General features: G+C 50.2%; 1 protein-coding gene and 1 long non-coding RNA gene across 2 annotated transcripts; both read left to right on the top strand.

The window, feature by feature from the left end:
- The first annotated feature begins 403 nt into the window (after positions 1-403).
- Positions 404-12,084, top strand: Eif4a3 (eukaryotic translation initiation factor 4A3). Its single transcript, NM_138669.1, has 12 exons — positions 404-619; positions 2,570-2,642; positions 4,314-4,380; positions 4,912-4,974; positions 5,744-5,876; positions 6,042-6,122; positions 6,414-6,555; positions 6,750-6,888; positions 7,513-7,628; positions 11,471-11,578; positions 11,660-11,787; positions 11,888-12,084. The coding sequence occupies exons 1-12, from the start codon at positions 451-453 to the stop codon at positions 11,902-11,904; spliced, it is 1,236 nt and encodes a 411-aa protein (NP_619610.1). The 5' UTR covers positions 404-450; the 3' UTR covers positions 11,905-12,084.
- Positions 12,085-12,864: 780 nt separating this feature from the next.
- On the top strand, positions 12,865-13,610 carry Gm39483. Its single transcript, XR_880348.1, has 2 exons — positions 12,865-13,181; positions 13,283-13,610. It is a non-coding gene; the product is annotated as a predicted gene, 39483 (long non-coding RNA).
- Positions 13,611-13,622: the final 12 nt, after the last annotated feature.

The following is a 13,622-nucleotide window of genomic DNA, read 5'->3' as shown; positions in this document are numbered from 1 at the left end:
GGTCCCCACTGATTTCCCCAGCCACCCCGGGCGAGCAGCTTGATTCTCCCGCCGCTTAGCGCTGCGGTTGCCATGGCAACGCAGTCAGCTGCGAAGGAGCGCGGAGCCCATCGGGCGGTGCCATCTTCCCTTGCCCCGTACCCTCGGGGACACCCTGGCGTCCGTCTTGCTCCTCCCAGAGACCCACATCCCTATCCCGAGCCGGCTGCGGACATCCAAGGAGCCGAGAGTACGGAGAGCCGCAGGCGCTTAGCGACGGCAAGCCCAGCCTCTCGCCGAATCCCGCGGAGCGCGGAATATCGCGAGACCTGGAGCGCCGTGCCTTCCGCCCCTCTTGACGCTCTTCCGCGGCGCTGCGGCGCGTCACTTCCTCCCGACCGGGCCGGCGGCGCGCGCCTTACATCCGGTTCCCGCCGCGGCTTGCAGTTGTCTTTCTGCGGAATCCGGATCATGGCGGCTAACGCCACGATGGCGACGTCTGGCTCGGCGCGGAAGCGGCTGCTCAAAGAGGAGGACATGACCAAAGTGGAGTTCGAGACGAGCGAGGAGGTGGACGTGACCCCCACGTTCGACACCATGGGCCTGCGAGAGGACCTGCTGCGCGGCATCTACGCCTACGGTGGGGCGCGGGCCTCGAGGCGGGGGAGGTTGGGGGCCGGGCCCCGGTAGGACGGGGTTAGGCCCGGCGGCGACGAGCGGCTCCGCCCCAGAGCTCCGGCCTGCTCCCCCGGGGCTGCAGTCAGCCAGGCTCTTCAGTGGCTCGTGTAGCGAGCGGATCGCCATGTGTGTCCCCCGAGGTGCCCCGAGCTTTGATGGGGAAGTCGCGGCTCTAAGTCTGGTGGGTTCTCGCCTTAGGGAGTTTAAAGCTTTCTAGGGAGGCGAAAAACACGAAGCCAAAGTGCTTCAGGCGGTGGGAATTGGGAAAACAAGAGAATGAGCAGCTGGGTAGAGTAGGTAGATTGGTAGGGGACAGTTAAAAGAGCCGAGAGAGAGCTCCCAGAGGCGTTCATAATCACCAGGGTGACCCTGGCTTCTCGAAGCCATGGCCAGACCTGTGCCAGGAACAGAAAAAGAACCCCCTGTCATGTTTTAAACGCCTGGGTAAAGATTTTGAGATTCATTCCTAAATACCGCTGGAAGCCACTGCAGGGCTCTAAGCAAAATTGACAGGATCGGGCTTACAGTTTGAAAGTTTATCTTGGTGTCTGGATTTGGAGTTAGAAGAGGAGGCGGGGGTGATGGCCGGACTGTAGAAGAGAGATGCTGATGTTGTCGTTGAGTTGGAGCTGGATTTTTTTTTTTTTTTTTTTTTTTTGAGTGAATGGTCGGTCATGCTGCTGGTGTGTGTTTAGGAGCATTTAAGGGAGGCCAAATGAGCTTTGTCTTTTTGTTTCTGTCCTTTTCTTTTTTCCTTTTTTTTTTTGAGACTTTCTCTTTGGAGCCCTGGCCGTCCTGGAATTCTTTGTAGACCAGGCTGGCCTCAAACTCAGAGATTCCCTGCCTCTGCCTCCCAGATGGTGGGGTTAAAGGTGTGCCACACCAAGCCAGGATTGTTGTTGTTGTTGTTGTTTTGAGGTAGGGTCTCTACCTAGCCCTAGCTGCCCTGGAACTCACTAGACCAGGAAGATTGGTCCCTCCCATTTTTAATGATACCCAGCTTGGGTTTTCGGTAATCCCAGATGTAGGCAAGTTGGCAGCCAAGAATAGCATTACAAGTCCTGTGTTGAGCTGGCAAGTGTCACTAGCTACATCTTAAAAGAGTGTAAAAATAAACTACAACAAGCCAGTCTCACAGCTTTAATCCCAGCACTTGGGAGACAGAGGTCAGTCTACAAAGTGAGTTCAAGATAGCCAGGGCTCTGTTACTTAGAGAAACCCTATCTTGAACAACCCCTCACCACCCCCCCACCACCCCCACACACACCAAAGCAAACCAACAACATCTTTTCTGTATAAATTATGTCTGCTTATTTGGAAAGTACTTGTGTTTTTGTTGTTGTTTGTTTTGAGACAGGTCTCTACATAGTCTTGTCTGTCCTGGAACACTCTGTAGACCAGCTGGCCTTGAATTCATAGAGATCCGCCTGCTCAGCCTCTCTGCTGGGACTAACAGGGTGCACAGCCTTGTGTAGTCTTCATTCTGTTCTCATTGCTGGTGGTAATGCCCAGCAGGTGGGGTGGTAGGTACCTAGGATGGGGCTGCCTGCAGGCAAGCACGGGGCATCTCACCTCACCCCTGTGCAGGCTCAGTACTCTGGAGCCTCGAGCAACACAAGTTCGAGTGCTTGCTGGCAGGAAGGGGCAACTGCAGTGCTTCCGGGTTTGTGGTTTTGCTTGTAGAGGAGGTTTCATGTGGCTTAGGCTGGCCTTGAACTCCTGGTGTTCCTGCCTCTACTTTCCAAGTGTTGGTGTAGTAGACTTCACAGGTAATCTCGTAGGCTGGGCTGTAAAGATGTGCTTGGTCCTGCCTGGGTTGCCTAGGGTTGGCGTAAGAAGCAGTGTGTGTCCCCTGGGTAGTTCATGCAGTCACAGTCCTGGGACTTAAGTTTCTTCCTCTTTGTATTTCTAGGTTTTGAAAAACCTTCAGCGATTCAGCAGCGTGCTATCAAGCAGATAATTAAAGGGAGAGATGTCATTGCACAGTAAGTTATGGGTGCTGAGAGGGAGTTGGGTCCATGGGGAGAGCTGTGGGAAGCTGAGCCTGCTTATTTGTTTGTTTGTTTGTTTATGCCAGTTTGTTTTGCTTGTGTGTTTGGGGGCGTTGCTGGTGTTCTGGGTCATATCAAGGTCACTACACACTGCGCAAGTACTCTCTACTGATGTATATCCTAAGTCCTAAGTGTAGATTTATGAATTCGTATAAGATACTTTTCCTTTTTTAAAAAAAAATATTTATTATTATCTCCAAGTACACTGTCTCTGTCTTCAGACACACCAGAAGAGGGCGTCAGATCTCATTATGGATGGTTGTGAGCCACCATGTGGTTGCTGGGATTTGAACTCAAGATCTCCGGAGCAGCAGTCAGTGCTCTTAACTGCTGAGCCATCTCACCAGCCCAAGATACTTTTTCATTAGCTTTCTTTTCTTTTCCTTTGAGACAGGGTTTCTCTGTAACCCTGGCTGTCACTCTGTAGACCAGGCTGGCCTCCAACTCAGAATTCTGGCTGCTACCTGGATTAAAGGTGCATGCTAAGTACTGAGCCCAGGGCCTTCTCTACTACTGAACTGTACTCCAAAATTTTAAACAACCAGTTATCCTTTTAAGTCATACTTAGACTTGTAGGAGCCAGTGTATTAAAGGGAGCGGCCCCTTCTGCCTCCTCTGGGAGTTGTTGTTGATGTTGCACATCCCATTTATTCTGCCTTTAGCAGTTTGTGTCTGTGGGGGCTGTGAAGATCGCTCGCTCTGTTCCCAGGTTCAGTTCTTAGTACCCACACACACTGTGTCTTAGTGACTCACAGTGCCTATAACCGCAGCCTCGGGGGTCCAGTTTTTTCGGGCTTTGAAAGCAGTCTCACAAGTGGTGTTCAGTCACACAGATGCATAAGTAAAAATAAAAATTAAAAATAAAAATGTGACTTTGTACTTTGGCCTCACATCTTTGCAGCTAAGGTGTTTAGGTAAGAGTAATGCCTGGGAGAGTGCCTGTGCCCCTATTCTCAGATAACTTCTGGTGTTGCTAAGCCTGGGCTAGCCCATCTTAGCTCTTAATGAAGACACAGATACCTGGTGTTTTTATTAACAAGCTGCAAGCCTAAGCGGGGCAGGTCCTGAGATGTACTCACCTGGCTAGGCTGCTGACACCCAGACAAATGTCCTGTTACTCGACACTTGGTTTTGCCTTGGCTCGATTTGGTCCATGTCTCTCCTCATGGTTTCTTCACATGGTTTCTCTACACCTTCTCCTTATTTATAGTCCTCTCGGTTCATCCCTCCCGCCTCCCCTCCCTCCCTTCCCTCTGGTCTCTGGGAACCCCTGACTGGGTTCTTTTCTGTCCAGCTAAAAGATCAGCTCTTCCCTAAGCCAGTGAGGAGATGATGGAGAGTTAACAAAACACTAGACAGATGCTGCTTCATAGAAATAACAGTTACAGTGTCTGCCTGGACAGAGTCCACCATTTGACTAACACAAAGAACCTTTACACAGTGCACAAACCCATCCTCCAACAGGTGAGGACTAAGGTCGCCTAGAAAGAAGCTGCCCTGTGTCTCCATCCAGGCCTTTGGTGCACCGCTGCGGGCTGGGGCACGACAACGGGGGCAGTGCCAGATGGTCTTTCTCTGGTACCCACGCCTGTACTTTTTCAACAGGTCTCAGTCTGGCACAGGCAAGACGGCCACCTTCAGTGTCTCAGTGCTGCAGTGCTTGGATATCCAGGTGATTGGCCGCGTGTGCGTGGGGTGTGGCCAGGTGATTGGCCGCGTGTGCGTGGGTTGTGGCTGTCTACCTTACCCCAGCAGAGGGGGCTCTGAGCTTCACAGCAGGTTCCAGGCCAGCCTAGGGTACATAGTGGGGCCAGGAAATTCTGGCCTGCACAGGAAAGCCCTGACTGTGTCACGCTCTTGCCTGCCAACTTAATGTCTCCGTAGGCTGGTTAGGAGAGAGCCGCAAGCTCACCCAAGCTGGTGTTCACAGCAGGTCCTAGTGCTTGTTAGCAGCCATGTGAGTGAGGCTGGAGACTGCCAGGCTCGGTCGGGGCAGGAAGCTGGACTTGGACAGACACCAGGTTTCCTCTTATGCAGAATATAGAGTTTTTTTATTTTTCAAAGCAGGCATGAAAGTAGAGATGGGACTGTTTGGGAAGAGACGGGAGGGAAGGATAGGTGAGTGTGAGTGACCTGTGGAAATGTCACAGGGAACTGCTCACTCTTCTGTATATTCTCAGACCTTTCTCTGATTGTTCACCAGGTTCGAGAAACCCAAGCTTTGATCCTGGCTCCAACCAGGGAGTTAGCGGTGCAGATTCAGAAGGTGAGACAGCTAGGGATCACGTGTCACCCTAGGTGCCGCTCATCGCCAGAGCGCTGTCCCCAAATGTGGGAGACCCCATTCAGTCCCTGTAGCGCAACAACAGAGATGGCCACTGTGTTTGCAAGTGTCCGATGTGTGGCTTATGTGGGAGGGTAGGCTGTTTCTGTTCTCCTGGGGACAGTAGAGTGGGTGAAGGGGCTTATGGCTCACACTTAGAATCTGCCTCCCAGAGTCCATGTAAAGGTGGAGGGAGACCATGGACCCCTGCTGTCTCCGACCTGTTTCCTTCTTCCGTTTTGGTTTTCACAACACCAGAAGATGGAACCTGGAGCTCTGTGCATGCCCAGCACCCTACAGTTCCTTCTGTGTCGTATAACTCTGGTCGTTCTGCTCTTGGGTGTGTTCATGATCTTAGAAGTGGTCGGAGATGAAGCTCAGTGGTTAGCTCTGCTGTGATCCACAAGGCCCTGCGTTCCTTCCTCACACTGGCGGGGGAAGACAGTTTCCTTCAAGGAAAACGAAATTCATTTTAATCAAACGATTTTTTTTCTTATCTTGGAGGAATATGTATTGGGATGTTCATACGATATTATTATGAACTGTGACTTTTCCCACAATTGGTATGCACCCCATCAGTCTCAAGAAACTCTCAAAATGAATTTCATTTTGGCAGAGAAAAGAGCTTGAATTTGAGTGACTGAGTGAGTGGCAGGTGGTATCTCCCATTAGAGTAGAGGTGACACTTGACATGAAACCTGTTTGGCCTCAGGGTCTGCTCGCGCTGGGGGATTACATGAACGTGCAGTGCCATGCCTGCATTGGGGGCACCAACGTCGGCGAGGACATCCGGAAGCTGGACTACGGACAGCACGTGGTGGCAGGCACGCCGGGACGCGTCTTTGGTGAGTGCTCTTGTTGAGAACTGGGCTGTGGGTGCTATGTGTGAGGTGTAGCAGTCAAGTTGTATACACCATGTGATGGGACCGACTCAGGGCTCTTGGGACCAGAGGGAAGGGCCAGCTTTTTCCTTAGAGCCACGTGTGATTCTTTCAAAATCTAATCCCCAGATATGATCCGCCGGAGAAGTTTACGGACACGGGCTATCAAGATGCTGGTTTTGGATGAGGCTGATGAAATGTTGAACAAAGGTGAGGGGACCAGGATTTTCTAACACTGCCAGGTGTTCCTGTGATAGTTCTTTGTACAGAAACAGTGTATCTTGCGGGTTTTGAACATGAAACTTTGATTGTAATGTTTTCATGGTTAAGGTCCTTGAGGCCATGATAGTGTGTTGTTATTGTCTGCTTTGGCACTGCACACTACCTGGGTCAGGGCTCGGGCATTCACATGCACACTGCCTGTGACCTTGCTCTGAAGACCTGGCAGTGTGGCTCTGAGTGTCAGCCTGCAGGCCGACTCTAAGCTCCCGGCTGTTACAGGTTTCAAGGAGCAGATCTATGATGTGTACAGGTACTTGCCACCAGCCACACAGGTCGTCCTCATCAGCGCCACACTGCCTCATGAGATCCTGGAGATGACCAACAAGTTCATGACCGACCCCATCCGCATCTTGGTGAAGCGGTGAGGATGCCTTCCGTTCCTTCATCCCCTCGGTGGAAACTAACATGGTGTCCTGTACTCTGTGGGATGATAGATATCCACAGAGTGGGAACTGGGAAAGCTCTAAGACCGGCTGGGTAGACAAGGGCTGGGGCTCTTGGGTGGCCATGTCTCTCGGGTTCTGGTTTGAAGAGTGATGTGAGCTCTCTTTGCAGTGATGAGTTGACTCTGGAAGGCATCAAACAGTTCTTTGTGGCTGTGGAAAGAGAGGAATGGAAATTTGATACTCTATGTGATCTCTATGACACGCTGACCATCACCCAGGCCGTCATCTTCTGCAACACCAAGCGGAAGGTGTGCCACCTTGCTCTGTAGCCATCTTGGGGAATTGCAGGCTAGGTGTCCTGTCAAAGGTGGGCAGGGGGTGGCTTGGGCTCAGGGTTCCTGTGTTAATTCAGCTCTAGATGGTGTGTTAGACAGAAATGCTGAGATTTGACAGTGGCAGAGCTGCTGGGGCAGCTAAGAAGGGAGGTCGCAGAAGACCTGTGTCTAGGACGGATGGGAGATGCTGACACTGGTTTGCTGTAGTATATTTGATGTCTTTGGTTTAAGCTGGGCCCAGGCCCAGTAGGCTGAAGTGATGGCCTGTGGGCAGAGTCTGTGAGAGTGGTCTTTTTTTTTTTTTTTTTTGGTGGTTTGTTGAGACAGGGTTTCTCTGTATAACCCTGGCTGTCCTGGAACTCACTTTGTAGACCAGGCTGGCCTTCGCCTGCCTCTGCCTCCCAAGTGCTGGGATTAAAGGCGTGTGCTACCACGCCCAGCTGTGAGAGTGTTCTTTAAAGAATTCTTGGGCATGCCTATCCCAGTAGGTGGGTGAGTGCGTTTCCTCTGCATCTCTGTACACGTCTGCTGTTAGGAGCTGCCGTTGTACATGGATCTGGTTGGGTAGTTGAGCGTATCTCTTGTTCTGATCTATAGGTTGACTGGCTGACAGAGAAAATGAGAGAAGCCAATTTCACTGTGTCGTCCATGCATGGAGACATGCCCCAGAAAGAACGAGAGTCTATCATGAAGGAGTTCCGGTCAGGTGCCAGGTAGGCCTTTGCAGCTTTGGCTCCTGTGGGGGGACGGATGGTGCTGCCCCCAGGGCCCCAGGTTCCAGGGCTGATACAGTTCTGAGAGGACACTGTCCCGTGTTGGCTGTTGGGTTGGTGGTGAACTACTGCTAGCCATTGGATAGATTGCAGTCACTCTGGTTTCTGATGGTCTTCTGGTAACCACATGTTGGATCCGTAGTCATACAGTGTTCAAAGAATAGGCCTCTTAAGTTTTCCTCTTTGATTCAGGCCTGCTGTGATTTCCCCGGGGTCACTTTTGCATGGGGTGTGTGTGTGTGTGTGTGTGTGTGTGTTCTTCAACAGGAGATGCCCAGCTAGACTGGACCTGAAAGCCTGTGATAGCCTTCCACTTGCCCTCCCTTCCCTCTCATAGTTAGTTCTCTGTGACTGTGTAGGTGAGGGGTCCGTCCTCTCTGTCCTTTGTATTACTGTTTATCTGTCCTGTGGGTGTAGGGTTGAATGTGCCCTGTAGAGCGTGTGTGGAGGTCAGGAACCAACGTGGAAGTCAGCTCTCTCTCTTCACCGTGTCTGCCCCAAGGATTAAACTCAGGATATCGGACTTGGCAGCAGGCTCCTTGACCGTATTTTTACAATTAAAAGACTCTTAACTGTGGGCTCCACTAAAATACTTTAAAGAGGGAAAAATATCAGGGCACAGTCACAATCAAAAGCCAAATCAAACTATAAGTCGGGCGTGGTGGCGCACACCTTTAATCCCAGCACTCGGGAGGCAGAGGCAGGCGGATTTCTGAGTTCAAGGTCAGCCTGATCTACTAAGTGAGTTCCAGGACAGCCAGGGCTACACAGAGAAACCCTGTCTAAAAAACCCAAAAAAAAAAAAAAAAAAAAAAAAAAAAAAAAAAAATCAAACTCTTAACTGTCCAGTGTCTGAGATCTACTCAGGATCTTTTGGATTCCTCCAAGGGCTTGGGTCACTCCTCCAGCCCTGCCCTTTGTAGCACACATCTTGTCTAGGCTCCAGCTGCCTGTGCCCCACTGCTGCTGCTGTTCTTGGTGGTCATTCAGGGTACTGGCATCTCCAAAACACTGTAACTAGACTTCACCAATAGACTCGTCATGGTGCCAAGCCTCAACTCCTTTGCATGACTCCTTCAGTCCTGGGTCATCAACTGCAACTGAGGTTGCACCTTCACCAATGGCCTTCCATGGGCTCTCACAGTGCCGAGCCTCAGCTGCTCTTCAGGACCCATTCATGTCTTTAAAACCAGTACTACCTGAGTGACTCTTACATATTATCAAGTCCAGCCATAGCACAAGGTACGACCTTGGCTATCTCTGGAACACAGCCTCTGTGCTCTCAGAAAACACTTCCCAGAAGATTTTACCGCAGTGACGCTGGTCTCTTTTTAATCACCACTAATTTCTTAGCTCTAGCTAACCAGCATCAGTAGTCCCAGTAATGTAAAATTTTCGATTTAGTGGTTTTGGTGTCTTGTTAATCACAATTGATTCTTCAACCCCAGCTAACCAAACCCAAAGAATATTCACAGTCAAAATAGCAGCAGCCCTGATAAGAGTCTTTAATCTTCCCTCTGAAATAAGCTAGCCCTCCATCTTTTGTACTGTTCTCAACATTGTCTTTGAAGCTCCTACACAACATCCCACAGTGCTGTTAACAGCGAATGAATCTTCTAGCCCAAAGTTCCAAAGTCTTTCTGCAATCCTCCCCCAAACTTGGTCAGGTTGTCACGTGAATACCCCACTCCTGGTACCAATTTGTCTTAGGGTTTCTATTCCCACACAAACATCATGACCAAGAAACAAGTTGGGGAGGAAAGGATTTATTCAGCTTACACTTCCATACTGCTGTTCACCAAAGGAAGTCAGGACTGGAACTCAAGCAGGTCAGGAAGCAGGAGCTGATGCAGAGGCCATGGAGGGATGCTACTTACTGGCTTGCTTCCCCTGGCTTAGCTTGCTTTCTTATGGAACCCAAGACTACCAGCCCACAAGGGGCCCTCCCCCACCTTGATCACTAATTAAGAAAATGCCTTACAGCTGTATCTCATGGAGACATTTTCTCATCTAAAGCTTCTTTCTTTCTGATAACTCCAGCTTGTGTCAAGTTGACACAAAACCAGCCAGTACACTGGGAATTGAACTCAGGAACTCTGGAAGAGCAGTCAGTGCTCTTAACTGCTGAGCCATCTCTCCAACCCTTGTGTGGTTTTCCAGACAGGGTTTCTCCGTATAACAGACCCCTTGACTAAACTATCACTTTGTAAACCGGGCTGTCATCAGACTCACAAATAACTGCCTGCCTCTGTCTCCTGAAGGCTGGAATTAAAGGTGTGTGCTACCATGCCCGGCTTAATTTTTGATTGTTTTTTAGTACCATAGAGATGATACCATCTCTATTCCTAACATCTGTGACCATTACCTACTTTCCCTGTCTTTACAGACAGTTCAAGGATCTAGATTTGTTTAGTTCCAAGCCTAAGATTAGTTTCATGCATGTTAAACCACCCCTCCCACACACACACAAATGTAATTGTTTTTCTTTTTTTTCTTTTTTTTTTTTTTAGATTTATTTATTTATTATATGTAAGTACATTGTAGCTGTCTTCAGACACTCCAGAAGAGGGAATCAGATCTCGTTACGGATGGTTGTGAGCCACCATGTGGTTGCTGGGATTTGAACTCTGGACCTTCGGAAGAGCAGTCGGGTGCTCTTACCCACTGAGCCATCTCACCAGCCCGTAATTGTTTTTCAGTGCTGGAGATTACTGTATGTTTTAATCTGCAGTGACATTTTGCTTTATAGGATAGACTTTATTTAGATTTATACGTGTTTGACTTTTCTTTCTATTTCTGACCTTCATCTGAGACATGTTCAAGTTAGTTTGGGTCTGAGAGTGAGAGTCGGCCAGGAGAGGTGAAGGAGCTGCTGCTGAGATGGCCTAATAGTTTCCTTCTACCTCAATGGGGTGAGGGGGTCTCCCAGACAGCTCTTAGGCCCCCCAGTGCACAGTCCAGTTGCCTGTTTAAGCATCTCCTGCCTATAGGCTTCTCTCTGCCTGCTTTTCTTTTGCTTTGGTTTTCAGCCTCAGTTGGCCTTTGGCTAAGTCTAGATACACATTTCTTTGTATGTCCTTTTGCTGTCTATAGATTAAGTGGAGTCTCTGGCCTGCTTGCCTCACACACCATGCTCTGACCTTTTCTCTTCCTCCTGGGTCAGTTGTGATGCGGCACAAAGGCAGTGAAGTGTCCACACACACACACACACACACACACTCTGAGCCTTCTAGGATTCTCCTTTCCCTTAACTTGCAGTGGAAACAGGAGTCCATTTTTTTTCTAGTAACCATGTCAACAGGTGGAGCAAGCAGGCGCTTTCTAGCTTGCTGTCAGTGTGGCACCATTTCAGGAGTGGGAGTGTCCGTGTTTTTACACTGTGCTTTCAAGCCCCTTATCCTTGCACACCTAGCGTGTCTGTTAGGACCAGGCATGCTTCAGGTAGGTGGCATGACTGTGGTCTCTGTGGGCAGTTGATACTCCTTGGTCAGAGCATCTGCTCTCCTATGGGATGGGTATGGGTTAAGGTGAATCAGTAGTAGGCTCCTGTTCATAACTGGATTTTTGCTAAGCCGACTTCATGTTTTCCTGGAAAGGCTGACTTTAAACAAATTTGCTATAAGGACACCCAGTTGTCTTCTTGTCAGTCATGTTTTCCATCATGGCAGCAGGTTTTGCAGTGGGGGTTATGTGATTGCTAGCGTGCGGCTCACGACTGTCAGAAGCTGCTCTCTCTCTCTCTCTCATGGATCTGGTTTGTTTTGTTTTGTTTTTTCCTGCAGCCGGGTGCTCATCTCCACAGACGTCTGGGCCCGGGGCCTGGATGTCCCTCAGGTGTCCCTCATCATTAACTACGACCTGCCCAACAACAGAGAACTGTACATTCACAGGTATGTGCCTCCTTCCTTTGCTCACGCCTCTCGACCTGCGTCTGTCTGACTGCTGACTAACACATATATTTTAATCCAAAGAATTGGGAGATCGGGTCGGTATGGACGAAAAGGTGTGGCCATCAATTTTGTGAAGAATGATGACATCCGGATTCTCAGGGACATTGAGCAGTACTACTCCACCCAGATAGACGAGATGCCCATGAATGGCAAGTTGGCGGCTGGGTGCGCGGCGGGGAGGGCAGTGTGTGGGGCTCCCTTACTCCATTAGGGAGGTGACATTAACTTGGTATCTTTCTCCTCCCTCAGTGGCTGACCTCATCTGAAGCTGGTGCTGGTGCACCGAGGCCCTGTTTGGAAACGGAAGCTTCTATTTAATGGGGTTGATATGGACTGTCTTCTCGGAGCCCCTCGGGAAGACCCTCAGCCTCCGCCATCTTTTCTAATGCACATGTACATAATCCGATGCTTAACCTTTTACATTAAACGTGGACATTTTCCTGTGAGTTTGAGTGCAGATCTTTGTGGTGTCACCAGCTTTCCTGGTCTGGTCATGGAGACCGCACCAGTTCTTTCCTAACTCCTCACTCACGTGAGAGTCCAGCTTGAGACATTTGAAGTAAGAGCGCAACAACAAAATCCATAGTAGAAGTCAGAAGACAATAGTGACTGTGGGTTTGGCAAAGGTCTCTTTAAGATGATGGAGAAGGACTCGGACTGTCCAGTTAAATGTCTTCAGAGGACACAAAGTAGCAAACTGGGGGACTCCTAGGGGAGGCGAGTCCCGAGTTACCTGGTGAACTGGACCCTGTGATGGGACTCAGCCAAGGCTTGGGGATGAGAGGTCACTCTGGAGTTTACCCACTCACATCCTGTGAGGGTCAGGAGCCTTGACTGCACGTGCTCAGGGGACAGGGCACCAGGTAATGATGGGGGCTGAGGAGACAGAGCAAGACCTGCAGGAACCTTGGAGCCTTGAAGGGTTGTCCTCACCGGGGACAGAGCTTAAACTGTAGCTGATTGTGCCAACGGCCTGTGAGCAGAACAGACTGCACCCTGACTTCAGCCAGGTTTGCTTTGGACCCATAGAAGTGTGGCAGACTTCATCTGTGTTATTTGAAGCCACTAAAGCTGTGGTAATGAGTTGAGCCAGTGATAGGAAATTAGCGTTGTATAAGGGTAAGACTACACAGCTCAAAAGATTGGATATAAGCCGGCGTGGTGGTGCACGCCTTTAATCCCAGCACTTGGGAGGCAGAGGCAGGCAGATTTCTGAGTTCGAGGCCAGCCTGGTCTACAGCCAGGGCTATACAGAGAAACCCTGTCTCCAAAAACCGAAAACCAAAACAAACAAAAAAAGGATTGGATGTTTGCCGAAGGAGGCAGGTGGGTGGCGTGTGAGCCCGGTGAGAGCTGCCTGCTGCTGTGCAGTGAGAATCACAGTGCATGCCTCCACACGCTGTCTCCACAGCTGCTGAGTTCAGACACTTGTGAGCGCTGCCTGGAGTGTGGGCTGTTTCCCGTGGGTACCGGGTTGATGCGCTGATCTGGCTGGCCAGGCATGCATCTGGGTCCCCTGACTGACCATTTCCTGAACCTGCATGTAAGTGTGGAGGAAGGCGACTCCCGAGGTGGGAGGAGAGGAGACGGGCAACTGCCCTGCTGGGATCTCCCAACAAGTCCCCCGTGGCTGTCCCTGTACAGTGGCTGTTCCGGATAAGAGTCAAGCAAGCAGCTCACCCCACAAAGCACCAGCGGTAGACGTCCACGTCCCTAGGCTTGTTTAATGAAGCCGTGCATTTGTTGGGGTTACTGAGGGAAAATAGACTGGCAGGAGGCTGTGTTACAGGCGTCCACCCCAGCATACACGAAACCTGTGCCCCTGGATTCTAAAGACTGAAAATCAGCTCAGCCAGTTGTAGTTTCCTATCTGTTACTGCTATGTAACTTGGAAGACCCTGTAGACCTTGTTTTTAAGGAGCCCCTGGAGCTTCAATGAGCTTCCCTCTAGGAAGTAATGGAATGAAAAAAATGGGAAAACGAA

The sequence above is a fragment of the Mus musculus genome, chromosome 11 (genome assembly GCF_000001635.26).
Source record: "Mus musculus strain C57BL/6J chromosome 11, GRCm38.p6 C57BL/6J".
NCBI lineage: Eukaryota > Metazoa > Chordata > Mammalia > Rodentia > Muridae > Mus > Mus musculus.
This window is presented reverse-complemented; position numbering and strand designations above follow the sequence as displayed.